Below are 20,441 nucleotides of genomic sequence, written 5' to 3' on the forward strand. Positions count from 1 at the left end.
CATTCAATATGTATCCTTTTTTATCCCTTGTTTATATCTGATCTCCAGTAAAGCGTAGTGAACGCTCAGTCAATTTCTGTATATTATTGAAATCATTTTATGTACTACAAAACTTTTTATTCTTTATGCAAATCTCTTGAGGAACAACTTTAAGCCGCTTCTTACTGGAACGTTTCACAAAAATATTTACAATTAATCACTTGCACAAGTTTTAGCTTTAATGAGCAGCTGCTAATCCTTATATTATCCACACACTAAAGGTATACATTTCACTAGCTGCATTTGTAGGAAACGATTTAATACCTTATTTGTAGTATGAATTTACACCTCTTGCATACACAAAAAATTGATTTATAAACTCTCGGCCTCTTCGCTTCGGTTTTCTACTTTGCTTTTTTCTCGGTCTTCGCAAAGTTAAACATATATACATCTCACTCGCACTTCTCACAGTTTTGAGTTTAACAGCGTTACCATTTTCAGATGGCGAAATTGCACAGAACATAACACTCACTAATATGAAAAATTGATAATAAGCTCTCTTGTAACTCATAAATGCATAATTGAATAAACAAATTGAGGAGAATAACTGGAATTAACTTAGTATAAATAATGCGACATTTCACAACACTGAGACACTTGTCTGCGATTATCAACACTAAATGCGAGGGCATTGAAACCGAAGGAAGCGAGCAAAGCGGAATTGAAAAACCGGACAAAATGGTGAACAACACCAGAGTGATGATGAAATTTATAAGCGATTTCCATAGGGAGCACTTTTCTCTAATTACTGAAATAATCCAATATAGGACACGGCTGCGCGATTCGGAGGCATAATTTATTTATACGAGCGCACAGTAGTTATCGTCTGATAACTTGGCCATGTGCACATAATTCGACGCCATTTCTGCAAGTATCGAGCTAGCTGACTCTTTCACTCTTACATAAACCAATGGCCAAGTAATTACAATGAGTCCGACTGCCGCTCCAGACAGCAGTTTGTGGAATTTTCACATTAATTTTTAAGTCACAAAACAATACGCAATCAGGGAGAAAACAATACACAAACATGAGCCCAAACTTTAACTGCACTTTGCTTCTTGTTTTATGTATTTTTCGCGGTTTTGAACTGTGCAAAGAATTTTTTTATGCGGAGCAACTCACAATACCTGCAATGCGCCGAGAAACGCACTTATATTGAAATTGGGTTGACGATGAATGTTATCGAATTTGGTATGACTATCGAATTTGTCAGGCACCAGCGAGCGCCCTTGTTTCAATGGGAAGTTAAAGTATTATAATAAATGCAGCTGAAAACTGAACGTAAGTAAATTCTAAAAACTAATATGTTAGATGTATGTTAGTGCACATTTTTGGTTGCACCTGTGATTCATCTTGTTTGATCGTGTAAGTGTCGTATTATTCGATAAATGTGCTGGACTTTATGACTAATTCGAAGCGGCGTTTTAAAAGAATTTTGTTTATTGTTTGCAAAACTGCGTTGCAGTGGGTAATTGCACAATCACGACAGGCCCATCAAAGCTAAAAATGAAAACTCAATTAGAACGTTAGTGCTTCGAATCAAGCGGAGGCTTAAGTATTGTTGCTGCAAACTTGCTGTATGAAGCTGCCTGCCACTTGCTATTGTTGTTGTTATAGTTGTATTTTATTTTTTGGCCTAAATCTGTAGGCCTTGAGAATTGGAATCGCTTGAGTTGTTGCTGTGAGCGCGCAAACGCCGCTGCACTACCACACACAAACACAACCACCACTACAGTCAAAATCGAGCAAAGGCAGCGAGTGGCACAGACGGTTTAGTTTTTAGTGTTGTTTCGTCTTTTGGCCCATTCGGTTGTGGCCACGCGTGTGCGCGTCCGATATTATTATTGTTATTATTTAAGCTTTAACTTTTGCTCGTTGCTTGCCCTTTCGTTTCAAGTTTTTGTTATTCTTATTGTTGTTGCTGTTGTTGTGCTACCCGCATTGTTCCAGTTACAACAATTACACCGCTCTGTCTCTTTGTGAGTCCGTGCGAGAGGAGCGAAGGTAAAGAAGGGGGTTAGTTGGATAACTACTCCAAATGTACGCAAATTACAAAACAACAATTTACACAGGCAGGCAGCAGCGACGTCGTAGTTGATAGCAACCTCATAGCGGCGAGTGCAAAGTTTGGGTTCTTGTAGGCCTTCGTTGTTGCTGCTGCTGCACCTTGCGTTGTTCAGGTTGCTGTTGTTGTAGTTGTTGTGGCGGCTGCCCACCACAACTTCCACTTCCATTGAGAAACAAGCAAGCCAAGAATTGCAGCGCCTATTGTGTGTGCTTTTGTATGCGTGTGTGAGTGCAGTGCAGTGCACTGGTGTACATATGTATGTGCATATGTTTGCGTGAGTTTGTTATTAGAATGCACCTTGTGCTTGGTGGTGGTATTTCAAAATCAAAAAATTGCCAAATACGTTGTTTTTCTTCTTCTGGGTGCATTGCGAAATGTTCCAGCTGCGCCGAAGGTAAAACCACAACGCGCGTCTCGTCTCTTTTTTTTATTGCTAGAAAAACAAAAAAAATGTTTTTATAAAAAACTTGCGGGCTTCTAGGCGCTCAATTACGAAATATTAAGTGGCTATTTTGGATTTTCAAATTGCGAAATTTTGTGGCGCACATTTTTGTGTGATTCTGTATTGATTATTAATGCATGTGTTAAATAGACTTATAGTTCAACCGTCAGATTGGCTTCTAAACCGTTCCCAACCACAAATGTACACACATACATATTTGTATTTGTACAAACATACATACATATACAGATGCCAAACATGCATTGGCCAACATTTACCTACGTCACGCCCACCTGATTTCAGTGCAATCGCGTTGGCCCAGTTACGGGTGCGCGCGCGCTCTAAGACAAAATACTCCTACAAGGTCGATTGACTATGTATATTTCTATACCAGTTTCTAAACTTGCCGCAGCCAGTTTCAATTTCTACTGGGATTATCTGCCGTTGGCCGTGTTGCTCGCGTTGCTGCTTTGCAGGTGGCAGCGTCAGCGTCAATCGTGGCTATATTTTTGTGGCTGTTTCTGCGGCGCTCTGGGAACTGTTCATTACTTGTACGCTTGCTTGTGTGTGTCTTGTGTGGTAGTCAGTCGGTCGGTCTGTCTGTCTGTCTGTCTTCTATTCATTACCTATGTAGCTTGCTTTTTCGCATCGATGAATGTGTGATTGTGACACAGAAACCAACTAAGAAGTATGTGGAAACTCGGTAGCGGTCGCGGCAGGCGCAACGCCTCAACTCACGGACACCACCATGAGCAGCAGAAGCAGCGCCAAAACGAGTCAACCTAACAAAATAAAATCAAATTCAAGTTAGACAAAAGTCCGCTAGTAGGCACAGTTGAACTTCTCTATAATGAGCCCTCCCCGTAAAACTCATATGTATACATATGTGCCTTTATTTCAACATTTCTACATCGGCATTCGGTCCGTATGCTAAAGTGCTATAGTAAACGAAAAAATGATAGTTTCAGAATCAAAATTCTGCTATGGTCCTTTCTGTTTATAGGATTCCAAGAATAAGAAATGGCTTCAATTAAATGTGGAACTAAATTTTAAAAAAATCAATTTTTTATTTGAATATCTGAAATGTATTAATTATAATACTGATATCTGTATTATACTTATACTATAGATTAGAAAGATTAGAATATTTCGCCTTTAAATGCCGCAAAATGAAAAGGGTCCAACTTTATTATAACCTGTTGCGCAACAATAAAAAGTTTACCGTCTTTAATGTAAAACCTTATGTGATGTCCACTTGCTATTAAATTTTGAATTTCTCGGCTTAGTTGTTTGTGTACGAATGTACAAAATTTATACAATAATATCAATAAAATCTCAATAGGTAACTCATCCGCTTTATTACATTTATTTTATTTCCTCAGTAACCTTTGGCCAGATCTTAGCTAAACGTTACAACCATCATAAGGTTTGTGCAGTAAGTTCTGCTCCAAGTTTGTAGGCACCGCCCCTAGCCACTCCAGCCCTTTCAACCTAACTCACAAAGTTTCTAATTTCGATCAAAATGTCAAGACGAATCGAACTTACTCGTACATACATATGTATGTACATGTGTACGTATGTATGTATGTATATTACATACGTACATACATACGTAAGTATATCAGAATGTATGATTGTATCTTGCATTTAATACATACATATGTATGTACATGTACATATGTACATATCACATACGTAGATACATACGTATATCAGATTGTATGATTGTATCGCTGAAAATAGAAGAGCTATAGTCGTCAAATTTTATATGCTGGGTCTTTTGAACTCGAAATGCATACGAAAGTCCAAATATGCATATTAATGTGTGTTTTGTACTATATACTCCTATTTGTATTACTATTAATTGTATTAGTTTTAATTTAAGCCAAATTCACTTGATTAGGAAAATTGAACTGTGGTTTTGATACCTCAGCATTTTTGTACAAGATAAATCTAAATGCATTTATTAAAATTGTAAATTTAAAAAATAGTTTTATATTTAGATACAATTAAAACATTTCGCTCTCGTTTGGAGGAATTTTCGATAGCAATATTTTCATCCTGGTCCTCGGTCAATTCGTTTAAGAGAAGTTCGACTGCACTAACATATGCATGCATACTTACATATGTATGTATGTATGTTTGTCCACATTTGTGTAGATAAATGTGTGCAAGTAAGTTTCCATTTCAGTGGTGGATGCCTACAGACGTTCATACATACATACATATGTATGTATGTATGTAAGTTAGTGCGCCCAACGCGAACGTCGTCCCATAGAACACGTGTGTGTGAATGTATGTGAATGCATATTTTTGCAACAACAAAATTTTGTGCACTAACTGACGCACACAATATTCCCCAAATGCTACAGTATACACATATGTATGTACATACATACATACATGCATGCGTACAAGCACACACAGACGCATGGCCGAGTTCGCAGATATCTATCGCACTCGCATGTAATGGAAACGGGCGCAACTTTGCCATGCTGCGCCCTCCCTCCCAGCTATTCCCCACTCGCAGCTCCACAAGCTGTGTGCTCAATTTGTAAATTCTGAGTGTATGTGTGTGTGTCTGTGTGCGTGTGTTTGTAAAAAGCTCAAATTGTGCATCTCCCCCGCAAACAGCGCCTGCATTGCAACTGAACAGACTGCTGTGGTGCAATAAGCGAACGCATATTGCGTCGGCGTTGACGTTGGCGCTGGCGCTGGCTTGGATGTTGTTGACGTTGATGATGGTGAAGACAGAGAAGGAGACGGCAAAGGTAGAGGCAGCTACGAACGACAGCCGAGGTCGTAGGCAAAGACTCGAAGCAGCAACAACAAGAAACCTCAAAGGCAACAGAAACAGCCAAACGCTCGAGTAACTAGCGTAGGCAGCCTCGGTCGCAGTCGCAGTCGTCGCTTCCGTCACCGTCTCAGCAGCTTCAGTTGCTTCAGCAGCAGCAGCGCTCTTTAGGCCCACTACCACTCTAAACCTGTTGACCTAATTTCAAATTCTGCTGCTTGCGCCAGCCGACTGACTGCGTGCTTGCTCTTGTTGTTGTTGTGTTTGTGGTGGTTTCTGTACTTTTGTATGCCTGTGTGTGTGAGCTCGAGCGCGCCAACGATTGGCAAATCTTTATCAGTGGCGTTTGTGTATAGGGGTTTTTCTATTTTCTTGAATAAAACTCATATTAAGCTTATGTGCATTTTCCATACAAGTGTCACAAATATAACACAAATATAAACATATGTATGTAATTTATCAACCTATACATATTTTTATACTCTGTACCCAAAAAATAAAAGAGTATATACGTACGTACTAGTTTCTGCAAATGTATGTAACACATAGAGGAGGCATGGCAGACCCCTCATAGTTATATATTCTTGATCAGTACAACAAGACCAGTCGATATAGCCATTTCCGTCTGTATGCACGCAAGGAAGTTATAGCCATACGTGTAATCTGCCCGCAGCTGTTGTTGTTGCATTGGCTCAACTCTGTACTGCACACATACACAAATGAACTTATGACTTACTTGTTATATATTAAATAAATTTTAAAAAGTGTAAAAAGTTCGTAAAGGGTTGAGTTCGCTCGACTAAAGCAATCCTTTCTTATTTATATTCTGTAGCTTAAGCTCAAGCAGTTTTCGTTAATTTAAAATATTTCCATGTTCCATGGTCAATCTCTGCCTATTTATACATCGTTGAAGAAGGTCTTGAACCCTCTTTTGGGCACCGTGACGCCTCTGTCATTTCCGTACCAAACAAACTGCCAGTCTGGTCTGCTGCCGCATAAACATACATACACACATACACTCACATATTTTGAACTTCCACCAGCTATTGCTATTGCAGTTTGCTTGGGTTTCAGTTCGTTCGTGCGCGTCGTCGTCATCGCAAATAAACGGAATCAACGCGGCACTTGGCGCTCTGCCTAGTCATAGATAGCTACGTCACACTCACGTTGCCCGTTGCTCGTTGCTCGTCGTGGCTTGCGGCTTTTGCTCGCGCGTTCTCGGTTACGCTCTGTTTTGAAACACAGACATTAAATATAATATACATATGGATGTACATAACTAAGTATATACATGTGTACATACATACATCCACGAATAAAGAGTGTTGAGTGAAATTCGGGACACATTGCAGGTGCTGCATGCATTGTGGAAATGCGAATGAAAATATAATTGATCTGTAGATCAAGAAAAGTGCTTTAACTAAAATTTGTAAGAGCAGCAGGGTATGCCCAGCAGAGCGCGTGAGTAGTTAAGCGATTCCATGCCAGAACTGTTTATGTGGCTAATATGTATTTGTATGTACATACATATATGCAGTCTTACAGTCTTACATACATATGTATACTTTCGTTCTATGCATCCCAATAATGCGTCCCAGTAACCACAAGAAATTGCGGTCGTCAATGCATGGTGCTGTTCATCAGACAGCTGCTGTAGGCAGCGGCTGCTCCACTTGCTGTAGTGACGAAATGTGTGTGTGTGTGTGTTTGTGTAGAGCAGAGCAGAGAAAATCAAGTGAATCAAAATGAGCGTATAATTAGGTCAACAAAAAATTATACGACAGCGTCAGTGCCACTTACCAAAGAGAGCGGAGAGCGCGCCAACCCATTCGAAATCAGCGCAAGCATTGGTCGAAGAGCAGCGGGTGGGCGATGGTCGGTTGGTTGGTCGGTAGGCTCGTCGGCTAAACTAGGCTGTGGCTATTGCTTTGCCATAAATTAGAAACTAAATCTTTATACCCTTCAAAGAAAAGTTGTTCCGGTTACCGAATTCGATCAGATTATGTGAATCGAAATTAATAATAAATTATCAATAAATACACGTAAATTACATCCGAAAAACGATGTTGATATTTGGATTAAGCAAACTACTATAACTTAACTTTGAAGATCCAACAGATCAATTATTAATTGGTAACCTATTTCCACTTCGCTTTATTCGGCCGAATTTGGAAATATAAACAAGCTTGATTGTTTTTGGTGTGTAAGTTTGTATGGAACCATCGCATAAAACATTATACACGTATAGTAGGTACATATACAACTATAAGAACGAGGTTTGGACACAGATAAGAGGGCTTGTTCCCTAATTCAAGAACATTTTTTGTAAAAAGTTGGTGTATTTTCAAAATCTGTAACAATTCAAAACTTTGAAAACTGCACAAGTTGAGCGACTTAAGAAATAGAAAGATGTTGGATCACTCAATCACATAGTTGTGATATAAAGGGGCCTTGTATCGAAAACTGGTTTAAAAAAATATAAACAAATTTCATGTTGGAATTGTTGTTGCCAGATATGATGATGTTGGATCTCTCGTGGATCGCGTTATGATATGATAACCTTCTAATGTAAAATTATACTATGTATGTGCAGATCGCGCCAAATCATGAAGGGTATATAGCTTCGATGCAGACAAAGGTTACTTTTCAGTTCATAATAAATTCCAATCCCACATTACTTCGGCACTGTAGTTGTTCTAGTTGCCGACATGCTTGCACCTGCAGCATAAACAAAAGCACTCGTTGCTCCCACACTTACATGCGCGCTCTTTGGCGCTTTGGACGGCTCTCCGCTCTGCTCTGTTGGTCTGCTGCTGCTCCCACTGGCTGAACTATTTCTTGTTGTTGTTTCCATCATTTTTATTTTCTTGGCGCTTGCCTGCTTTTCTCATGCCGTGTTGCTTGCCTGCATGTTGTTTTTGTTGTTATTGCCATTTGCTTGTTGGCCGTGGCAAGTGTTTCGCAATGAACAAGAGCGCGGCGGGAGCCGAACGCTGCTGCAAGCTAAAATGAAATCATCGCTGCCGCTGCTGCTGCTGCTGCTGCTACTGCTGCCACTGCCACTGTTGGCTTTGCTTTGGCATTGATGGGGGGGAAATTCCTGTTCCACTTTCTATTATGGGAGTAGCAGGCCGCTGCGTCGCACTCATCGCATTCGTCGCTGCTCGTAATAAAAGCAGCGCCAAAAGTAGCAAAAGAGCACGTAGCATAAAAGTATGTCACCGTGGAAAGTGGTTTCTGTGTGTGTTTCTGTTTGTTGTTGTTCGCATTTCACACAACAGAACAACAATGTGTGTGTGAGCCCGCTTCTGCTTTTGGGGGAATACTTGGGAATGGATCATTGATTTACCCTACCCGAAATCCGAACCGAACCAAACCGAAGCGAACCAATCAAGCGAGTCAGTCCCACAGACAGACTGACAGACCGACCGACCGACAGACAGACTGACTGACTCACTCATTTCGTTGCGTGCCACTTTGTGCCAATTGGAGCAAGTGAGGGACACGGCATGCCATGCTCATCTCCATCTCAATCTCCATTCCACTAGAAAACCGGTAGGCGAATGCTGTTAAGGTCAAATATGTTATATTCATGCATATTATTATAATTCGTATAGTCGAAGTCGACAAAAGTCATTGATTCATATTTGAATTTGAATCGTGAGCATTGAAACTTCAGGCTTAAGCTATACAAAGATTAATTTGGCCTACAAGACGGGCTACATAGAAAAAAAAAAACGGGCAGCGACGTCAACGTCATTAAGGGCTCTCAAAGTGTTCCAATTATGTCGTCGCTGGTCTCTGTATCTGTCTGTAGGTGTGTGTGTGTGTGTGTGTGTTTGTGTGTATTTGTGTGTGTGCACTCATTTTTAGACCAAAGCCAACCAAAAGCGCTTTACATTTTCTTTCTTCGCTTTTGGTATTTCAAATTGGGAACACCTTTAATGCTGGGTGAAAATGCGGGACACCCTAGAGCGGGCGATGGGTGTCTGTGAGTGGAGGGGTTCCAAAGGGGCTAAGTGTGTGCAGCTTTGGCTTTTGTTGACTTTTCGTGTGCGCGGCCGCTGCGTCGTCGTCGGCTTCGGCGTCTGTGTTAACGTCGCAGCAGCCGCCGCTGGTGATTATGATGAAGTGTGACCCAGTTGCACTTTAAAACTTGACCCAATGACTCCATTGAGTTGCGTCTTTTTCAAAAAGCGCGCACACCACCACCGAACTATGAATACCATATATTTATAATGTGTGTGTGTGCATATACACCATATACCCATAATAGCCGCGGGGTGAGCTTCAAAATGCAAACTACATTTTTAAGGCTTACAAGTTTACAGTGTTTAAGTGGCCAGGTCTGTAAGCATGGATATCTGGTGGCAGGGTCTACATTGGCATATCAAAAGAAGCTGCTAGCACTGAGTAATAAAAAACCAGTTATTTCTGTTTTGGGCCTAAAGTGAATTTGTAATTATGTCTAAAAAGAAACTGAAATGATGAAAAGCGCGCCCTGAATTTGAATGACACACTCACACATACAAATATATAAATACATACTTAGATACCTACGTACATACGTACGTAAGACAATGCTGGAAAAACTGAGGTCGTCTAGATGTGTGTGGGGCTTTGATGATCTGCTCTGAATTGAAGTTTACTTTCAAGGTTATATTAAATAAGATGAAGAGAGGTGTTGGAGTTGTAAGAGGAAGATACTTTTTGTTAGTTGGCTGCGTTTTTGATTTTTGTTTGTCATGGTGTCGTGCCACCCTGTGACCTATTGCAACATGTTAGCGGCACATTTGGGCCAGGCCAGGCCTGACTAGACCAGTCCAGACCAGACCATAAACTGTGACTAGCGCCAAAAGCTTAACATGCTGCAGCTTTGACTGATTTGTACTTGTAGTTGTGGTTGTTACTAGTATGTATCTACATACATATATGGGTGTATGAGTGTTAGTTCAATGATTGCCCACCTGCAAGACCCGCAATTGGCCCCAATAACTTTGGTATTTTCATAGTTGCACTTACATAGACACACACATACACACACACACATACACACACACACACACATACAAACATACAACTGGCAGCTGCCTCAGTAATGAAAACTTGCAATGGCAACGTGCAACGTCCGTTGCCCCCCGAAAATGGTCTGCCGTTGCATTCGTTTTAATTTTTGTTGGTATTGCTGCTGTTGTCGTTCTTGACGAATTCGCCACAGGTCCAGCAGCTTGGCGACTGTTTTGGCATGGCAGCGCTGCTGACACCAATTTGGCTTATTAGAGTGACGCTGCCAACGTCCGCCCTCCTCCACACAGTAGGTACTCTCGGCTACACTCAAAGAAATTAAAGCCGCGACATCAGAATACATTTTTAAAAGTGTCGTAATGTCCCAATATATAAATGCTCTTAACTTAAATATCTTAATAGTTAAGACTATTGCTAAAATAAGGTGTTCAAAATGGTTATTCTATCGTTTGTTTTTGATCGGGAAACTCATTCATGGATTGTGCACTCTCTTATTGTTACTCTGATCTTTCCCCAAAAACTCAACGAACATTTGCGACATGTGTGCACGCTTTAAATTAACAACTGATTTGGGCGATCAAGAGATTTCCTCTGCAATATATGCATATATGCAGAAAGCGTAATCTTTGTGTGCCTTTAAAATTGTAACTGTTTTCGTGAAGTATTTATGGAATGGTTCTGGAATTGGGTGATTTCTTTTTGTGTAGTCATTGCTTCTATTGGGAAGCACTTGAAATACCATAACCGCAGCGCAATGTTGCAATTTGATGCCTAAGTCTTGGGTGTGGCCAAACTTTTAACATGTCTCTGCTAACTATACATTTTCAGATGGCCGAAACCATCAGCACGGCAGCCAACAGCATGGAGCTGGCTCTTAAAGACAATGGCCTGATAGTCGACATGACGCCGGCGGCTCTGCTGCATCACAATGCGCTGGCAGCGACGCATGCGCACGCATTGCGCAGCCTGAAGGAGGCCAGCGCCTGCAGTCGGAGCGAGGAAGCAGATCAGCCAGAAGCGCGTTCCCCCACTCCCACGCCCACAAATCTGACCACTGCACCTTCGCCGCCCATGACATTCCGATGCGAGCGCTGTGACAATTTTGAGACCAGCTCGAGGGCCTCTTTGCTGCTTCATGTGGTGCAGTGCCTGGCCGGCCAGGCGGCAGTCCGGCTGAAGACCGAAGAACATAGTGAGCCCGAGAACATGAGCGTCAATCACATCATGGACACAACGCCGGCGGGCAAGACAACAGTGGACACCTCCGGTGGATCACTGGTGGTCAACAATGGCGGTGGCAACGGTGGCTCAAATTCATCTTCTTCATCATCGCCGGCAGGCAACGGTAATGGCAGTTCCGCGAGTAATGCCGCCTCACGCAAGGTCTTCGAGTGCGATGTGTGCAACATGAAATTTTCGAACGGCGCCAACATGCGACGCCACAAGATGCGCCACACAGGTGTAAAGCCGTACGAGTGCCGTGTTTGCCAGAAGCGATTTTTCCGCAAGGACCATTTGGCTGAACATTTTACCACGCACACCAAGACGCTGCCCTATCACTGCCCCATCTGTAACCGCGGCTTCCAGCGTCAAATTGCGATGCGTGCACATTTCCAGAACGAGCATGTGGGCCAGCACGATTTGGTTAAAACATGTCCTCTATGCAGCTATCGAGCCGGTTCTATGAAATCTCTGCGCATTCACTTTTTCAATCGGTAAGTAGAGAAACAAATAATCGAAATCATTACGTATTTTCGTTCAAGATCAGCATGATGGAACAAATCGTCTAAATGAACGCATGGATTTCATACAATCTGTATTCCCAACAATACAAACAATTATTTTTATTATAATTAAGTATTAATTAATAACAATAATATTCAGAGGTTGGAATGTTTTGAAATGTACATTTGTAAATGTTTTGATTGCAGGCATGGCATTGATCTGGACAATCCGGGTCCGGGGGGCACCTCTTCCCTGCTCTTGGCATTAGAATCGCAGGCGTCAGCTGCTGCGGCCGCAGCTGCAGCTAGCTATGTGCCTGGACTTAATCCTGTTGCAGCGGCAGTGGCGGCCGCAGCGGCCAACAGTGTCAATAATGTCAACAATGTACCGCCCAGTCATCAGAGCGATAGTGGCGAATCGTTGCGCTCTCTGGAAAATGCGACGCCACCCATGCACTTCCTTACGCCTCACGTGGAGATCTCGACACTGAATGAGAATGGAGCAACGGAGCTTTTTAATGTAAATTGAGAAATCACATATTTAAATCAATTGCTTACGAGCGCACAGCTGATTTGCGTTTTGCGTGAATCTGCATTGCAGGGCAACAACAACAACAATAACAACAATGGCAGCAATAACAATAACAACAGCCAGCTGGGAAATGGCATTGGCAATGTCAATGGCAGCGGCAGCGGCAGCGGCTTGGAGTTGAATGGAGGTGATCACAAGACTAAGGAGCGTGCTTTAATTTTACAGTCGCCGGTCTCGCTGACACCGCAGGATCTTCCCATGGACTGCAACACGAAGGCCACACCCATCTCATCAAGCACGAGTCTCAGCAGCCTTAAGAGCCATCATCATCATGAGAATCATATAACGCCCTCGATCAGTCTAATTCCGATCAAACAGGCATGTGCCTTGTCGTCATTTCTCTGATTAAAGCGTTGATGTCGCTAATTGTATTTAAATTACTTGTTTAAACAGGAGCCGCTCAATGAGGATCCGGACAAAGTAACTCTCAAGGAGCAAAGTAATGGCGGAGGAGCTTGTTTGATAGCTGGCGATGCCAACAGTGACTCAGAATACTCTTCCTCCAATAACAATAGCAGCAGCAACAACAACAACAAAATCACCTCACTGATCAAGGTAGGTCCAGCTAGAATTTCAGATTGTTGGAAGCTATGGCTAAGAACTCATCTTTTCAGGTCTCGCCACTTAAATCGCTTCTCCGTGAGGATCTGAAGCGTCGCATCTGTGCCAAGGCCAATAATCGCATCACTCGCAATGCGCCGCCTCTTGAAAACAATAATAATAACACCATGCCGAACACAATGAGCGGACCCAGCGTCACGCCTAATCCTCAAGGTCCAGCCAGTGGCAACTCGACGCCAATCTGCAACGGCACCATCACATCGACAGGTCAAGAGAGCGATCTGCTACTTAGTCGGAAGCAAATACTCACATGTCACTTTTGCGGCATCGAGTTCCCCGATGAGACACTCTATTTCCTCCACAAGGGTTGTCACTGTGAGAGCAATCCATGGAAGTGCAATATCTGTGGCGAGCAGTGCAACAATGTCTACGAGTTCAACTCCCATTTGCTGAGCAAGAGTCACCAATAGCAGCCAAAGTGCTCCGGCGGCCACAACGCAGCCGGAATGTAATTGCAAACAAAAGTTTGAGTAGAATCCCAGAATTAAAAGCGAATTTATCGCATTATTTCCAAACCCAAGCAGAGGCAACGTAGTAAGAAGTATTCTGCATAGTTAATGCTCAGAGCTGACAACGGATTACCGTTAATTGCTCTAAATATTATTTTATGTTTGTGTGCAAAATGAAAAATCAAAAATTAAGAGAGCTACGTAGTTACCTTATCCCAAAATTAAAGGAACGACAAACGAACCGTGAAACATAAAAACCCTCCCTATCCTGTTATGTAGTGTAATCTTAGGTTGTAGTGTAGTGTAAGTAGGAGGTGTCTCATAGACACCAAAATACAAAAACACTCGAGTACTTGGCAATAATTTCCAAATCAAAGATTAAACGCCTCCAGTTCAACTGGCAGAGCGTATTACGAAACGTAATGTGAAGTGACGTAACGTAACGTAAGGCGATGTAAGGCAACAAGTTAATCAAAGCCAAAACGCCTCAAAGGTGGCAAGGATTAGAAAAAAGCCCGTATGAATACATACAAACAGTTGAAGGGGCAAAGTTAAATCGCCTCTTTGTATCGCAGCAAAGGCTTTAAATTTGTTATGTTTTCAGAGTTTAATAGAACAGAATGAACAAAGCTTAATTATATTATTAAATATACATACAAGCATACACACATAGCGACCGTTCAATGGCAATATACAACACAGAAACCGTTAAATACATATACATATAGTATATGTATAACCTGTTTATTATATGTAATTATACACAGAGAGTCCTCTTTTAAAACACACAATTTTAGTGAATTGCAAAAGATTAGTAACAACTAAAACAAGAAATATGCGATATAAAAATTTGATTATTATACTCGTACCTTTTACTTAGTTCTAGTAACTCTAATGAATAATAGACATTTAGTTATACAAGTATAAACAACTAAATGCAGCGTTTTTAAAATGCACCATGTAACATTTGATACATCGCACAGTGCCGCTCAAAAGTATGCATACAACAGACGTCAGTCAACACACTTAAATAAATAAATATAACATACACACACACAGATATACACATACACATACACATATAGACAAAACGCCACTGTGCATCAAAGCAAAGAAATTAACGAGAAAAACAAATGTGATACGAAATTGTTGTAAATAATTGGTGACAAAAACAATTTAAAGAAAATGATGTTTATTGTTTAACAAAACTATGCCTTAGATGCCTATGATATAGCATTATATAAACTATAGTTTATCTAAAATCTATACATACATGTTGCACGCAAGCACACATACACATATGTACATATGTATATATGTATGTATGTATATATGTATATGTGTGTATATGCACGTGCACGTGTATACACTGTACAAAACTGAAACTGTTGATTAGTATAGTTAACTCTAGTGTAAAATCAAAATTGCGCTCGTGTGGCCTGCACCTCTCCCCGCTCCCTAGATACTTTGCAACTGAAGTTGCGGCGCTGACGTCACGAGTATATACGAGTATGTTGTATGCAGCCTCAAACATAACTGGCCGACAAGATTGAGCGCCACTTTAACTTCAGATTAACATCCGTCCATGTGGTTCACAAATTGTCGAGTTCATGCTTTGTGAACTGATAAGAAAATTGTACCGTTTGTTTTAATTTCAATTCTTTAGCTGTACAGGTTTTTGTTTCGGTTTCGACTTTTCTAGAATTTAATCTAAGCTAAGTAATTAGTTTACAAATTTGTTAAAACTTTGTTTTTTATTGGCAGGGCTTTTACTTGCACCTTGTATACATATTTTATTTTTTCGTACATCATCGATAGCTGTAATTACATACATAATATATACATATATATATATTTTAAAAACATGTATACACATTTTAATTTGCATACTTATCGTTTTTTACCATACAAACATATGTACATATATATAAACATATATGGTCATGTATATTTAGTACCTTTAGCCAATTCGTTTATGTAAATGGTTTGTTGTGTTCATTTAATTGTACTAAGCATAAACATTTAGGAGATTAATGAATCATTTTGTTTTTATTTCCATTTTGTTAATTAATTAGGCTTCGTAAAATTGTTATACATAAACAATTTCGTAACAATTGAGAGCAATTTAAGCTAAACTTTCTTGCCCAGTGTTGGTAAGCGGCAGAATGAGAAACATTTGACATTTGAAATACAAACATACATATGTGCATTAAAATAACATTCGTTCTAACAATAATAAAAAAACAAAAATGAAGATTTCTTTTAAAAACTTAATGATATATTGTTGAATTTTAATACAAGATTAAAAACAAGGAACAGATATTTACTTAAATATTAGTAATTATAGCTACAGAAAAGGCATGTTAATTTTTTTAGAAATAAAAATGTTTTAAAGCAAATTTAATTGATTATTTCTGTATGTGTTGGACCGCAATTGAAAGGCAAGTATGTATTTATATTATAAAATTGATTAATTGATATACTTACTAAAATGTTTTATCTTAAATTTTTTAAAAACATTTTTAAATATACTATACTTGAAGTATATTTCATTTTCATATTATAAGTATATCCATCATTGTCCAGTACAAGTAGACCAAAGTATTCAGACGAAGTAAAACTTTTCTACCTTTTAATTGTACTGGACCTAAGGTAAAACAATATGTACTTATAATCGCCTTGTACCGAAGGTGGATTTATCTTAGTCGGAACGGAAAAGCTAACTGTGGTATTCCACCTATGTATGTACACATTATTTGTACACCTGAGAGTCCTTTTTCAAAGTTTTTCCTTATATTTCACATGATCGATCGTCCCATTATTCAAATATGTGATTACACATAAATATATAACCATAAAAACCCACCTTAACATCAACTTTTTTAATTATAAGCGCATTGGAACCCAATTTCATATTGTGAATGTTATAGTAAAAAAATTTAAATTTTGATTAAATAATGCACGATGCGTTAAAATATGATCAATGGCAAAATTTCAACAAATCCAACTTAGTTCTATTTTAAGGCGAAATAGTGCGCCATAATAATAAATGCTTGGTCGACTTCATATTGCAAACATTTTTGTATGGGACATTTCTGGTAGAATTTCAGATAAGCTTTCTATTCCCTGATTGTTCAATATCGATGATAGTAACACACAAAAATAAAAAAGTAAAAATGCTGGATTGACTTGCTCTACCGATTGGCTGGGAGTAGTACTAGCGTAAAACTGTTCTGCTCATAACTACTCTTACCAGTCTAGATAAAAATGTCTCGTCAAGCTTAATTAAAACATACGAGTATATATACATTTTCTTTGGGGTTCAAATGTTATTCCTTTTTCCTAAAATATACATTTGCACAAGCCTTACATACGCTGTCACCCATTGCGCATTGTTATTCTGCGCAAGAATAAAAAACATTTGACGGTGCGCATGATACAATTACAAAAGGTATGCAATTAAAGAGTGCGCTCTTTTCGACTCTCGCGTAACCATGTTTGTATATCCCCTTTATTACTATCGTCTGTTGTTAACTTAAGTTCAAAAGTATCTCTAATTGGTGTAGATTATCTGCGTTGCGGCATAGTTAAATTCAAAAATATCGCCGTTTGATGTAAGAAGAGAAGTGACTTGTATAAGTGACCAGTGTAAGGGATCTAGCAGCAATTCCACTAAGTCGCAAAAAACTTGGAAATTTTGTTTTATAATTTTAAATTTTGAGTGCCATTTTGGACATGAAAGCAAAAGAAATCAAAGAATTACCTGCTTCTCACTGTGGAAGTGACGGGAGTACGCACGTACGTACGTATTGTGACGTCATGTCCAAGAGAGCAACAAATAACAGAACTACGTATTGGCGGATATAATACATAATGCACCATCATTATTCCGTCTGTCTTATACGGTATATCCTTGCGCAGGTCACATTCGGCTTACTCTTCGGAATGACGTCATAATCTCTTTAGCGTTGGCATATTGTTTGCATTTTGAATTCAGAGTTGGCAAGTGTATATATATTAATGCAATTTAAAGTTAGCTGTAAAAAATTTAAAAATTAAGCAGATAAATTACACTGAAAATCATTAAAACTAAGCCATACTTAAATAACAAATGTATTACAAGTATAAAATCACTGGTATTCTGTACACATATATGGTTTGAGTTGGCAGCTCTGTTTTAGCGCCATCTATTGCCTTCTTAAATGTGATTGGTTGATGTTGAGGGAGCCAATCAAAAACGTGCAATACGCACAGTGGTTGTGAATGTGAGTAAACGCCCGAACGGGTCTTTGTGTGTAGATGTGTGTTGGCGCAGTCGCAGTGTATATTTGCCAGTAAATAAATAAGTTCTGTACATAAATGTCTTTGTATATGAGGCGGTAATATAAGATAACTTCTTCTGATGGTTTGCTACTGAAAATGTAGTAAACAATATGTTTGTCATGCAGACGTTAGTCAGAGTCGAGAGCTCAAAATAACAATAGGGTCACATGATACCAATGAAATGTACATACATATACATATATGTATGTATGTGTGATGCTATAAAAGACAATATAAGCTGCTATAGAATACCGTTACTTAGCATTCCATGCGCACACACAAACAAACACACAACATGTGTATATGCAAATATGTACAAGTATGTACATATATTTAATGGGTACTCTAATTAAGAGTCAAGTCGTGGGGCAAATAACAAAAAAGAGCACTTTGACTGCACACACATAAATACAAATATTGTAAGTATTGATAGGTATACAGTCAATAAAGCTTAACCTGATATAGGTCCACTTTTGCAATGCTTTTTTTTTTCTTTGACGAAAATCCGCTCAGTCAACGTCAGTAGAGCAGCAATAGATTTGAGATGCTGTGCCAGAATAGATAGATTAAAACGCTGCCCATCACTTTGTAGTTACCTTTATGCACGTATATATGTCTGCATATATATGTATGTGTATATATATGTACATATGTATATAAAGGTATGTGTGTCTTTATGTATCAATATCCCATAGCCGGCAATGGCAGTGGCGGAAGCAACATCGAAGCTGTCCATACCGTTGGCAGCCCATTTCCGAGTTAGTGTCACTTGCAGTGCCGCATTCGGATAAATGATTTTTCCCATTTTCCTAATGCGCCTGCCGTTGGCTATTGAGAACTCAGAGCATATGCCCTAAGCTAGGTGCAATTGTATAGTATATATCCTGATGTTTTGGTTAGCTGCGGCAAATATTGTTTGCATTTTTGTTTGCGATTTAGAGGATAATGCGTCATAAAGCCAAACACGATTGACTGAGCACTGCCAAAGCGTATGCCAAAATATATGTATGTATGTATATGTATACGGCTGCAACTAATAGACGATTTCTCGACATATGACACACACACATACATACATACATACATACACACATACACAGTGCGTGAGGATAATGTTTGGAAAGTCCATTGTCATAGCATCAATACCCATAATCTACACATCAATATTTACCCAGATTGTATTTAAACACTCACACATACCCAAGCACATACCACATACATACATACATATGTGCTGCCCTAAACAATGCCCGCAAATCCCCGGCCGACGTTCCAATGAGGCGATTAACACCTAAATATGTCATTAGGCGACAAATGGAAAACGCATTCATATTGACAGAAACGGATCAGCGTTGGCTTTGGTTTTTGGTCTGCCTGCGGCTGCTCTTCCACTTTCTGGACAATTGCTGTATGTAGTTGTTGTTTTTGCTTTTCGGATATCAATATGTCCACCGATCCGCTTTGCCATCATCACCAAATCGCATTGCTCGCTGGTGTCGATAATGCGCGTGTTTTTATTTTCAAATGGCGATAACTTCGTCTTAAGCCGATTTTCGTGTACACATTTTTGAAACGAGGTTTGAGCATCCGAGTCGTTTTGGACATTATCGAGCATGGAAAATGAGACGGTGACGTACATAAGCCTTTCGGGACAGTCTTATATTAATGCCCGGAATGTGGCGGGTACTTTTTTGACAGGCAGCGATCATTTGATATTTAGGCCCAACAGCGATAATATTACTGGTATAACAAACCCTGAGTGCAATTAATTAATGAATTAATCACTAAGTACTGTGCACTCTCTCTAATTGAATCATTGAATACCCCTGCCACAGGTATAAATAAAATAGTTTCCCTAAACACTAGAGGTCGATTGTTTTACCAAACTCCTATATTTGGGTTTGCTTTCTGCAGATTCTTTCTAAGTCTATTTATATGTAAGGAAATTATATAGGTAAACATACATAGCTACCATCAAGGGCGTAGGCAGCTTTTACCAAAGGGGGACCCAATTCTACTCAGATCCATTTTAAGGCGAAATAGTGCGTCATAATAATGAACGTGTGGTAGACTTTATATGGGAAAAAATTTTCTAGGGGGGCAACGGCCCTCCTGCCCCGCCTGCCTACGCCCTTGGCTACCATGGAAACAAACTGTCCTTAAAAAAGTCTTTCATTGGAACATGTAAGTGTATGTTAGTTGATTAGAACACATTATATAGATTCACATAATATTAGCAGAGTGGAGAGAAAACAAATCGCGATGTAAGGATGTGAGTTTTTTTTTTGGCTCAATCATGCCTTAAATGTTTTGCGTTAAAGTTTTTCATTCACATACTAAATAATATGTAAAAACGATCGTATC

At 39.6% G+C, this 20,441-nt stretch overlaps 1 protein-coding gene across 4 annotated transcripts; it reads left to right on the forward strand.

Moving 5' to 3' along the window:
* Positions 1–1,187: 1,187 nt before the first annotated feature.
* Positions 1,188–15,022, forward strand: LOC115634416 (homeobox protein 2). Of its 4 annotated transcripts, none has more exons than XM_030532121.1 (6): positions 1,188–1,320; positions 11,197–12,083; positions 12,300–12,612; positions 12,661–13,002; positions 13,078–13,239; positions 13,299–15,022. In XM_030532121.1, exons 2-6 carry the CDS (start codon positions 11,197–11,199, stop codon positions 13,713–13,715), a joined length of 2,121 nt encoding a protein of 706 aa, XP_030387981.1. In that variant the 5' UTR covers positions 1,188–1,320; the 3' UTR covers positions 13,716–15,022. The 4 variants fall into 4 exon arrangements, with proteins under 4 accessions (XP_030387981.1, XP_030387980.1, XP_030387983.1 ...); XM_030532120.1 differs by lacking the exon at positions 1,188–1,320 and adding an exon at positions 1,907–2,043; XM_030532123.1 differs by lacking the exon at positions 1,188–1,320 and adding an exon at positions 1,907–2,043 and having other exon boundaries at positions 12,694–13,002; positions 13,299–15,021.
* The last annotated feature ends 5,419 nt before the right edge of the window (positions 15,023–20,441 follow it).

The sequence above is a fragment of the Scaptodrosophila lebanonensis genome, unplaced genomic scaffold, assembly GCF_003285725.1.
Source record: "Scaptodrosophila lebanonensis strain 11010-0011.00,11010-0021.00 unplaced genomic scaffold, SlebRS2 tig00000001-arrow-pilon, whole genome shotgun sequence".
NCBI classification, from domain to species: Eukaryota; Metazoa; Arthropoda; class Insecta; order Diptera; family Drosophilidae; genus Scaptodrosophila; species Scaptodrosophila lebanonensis.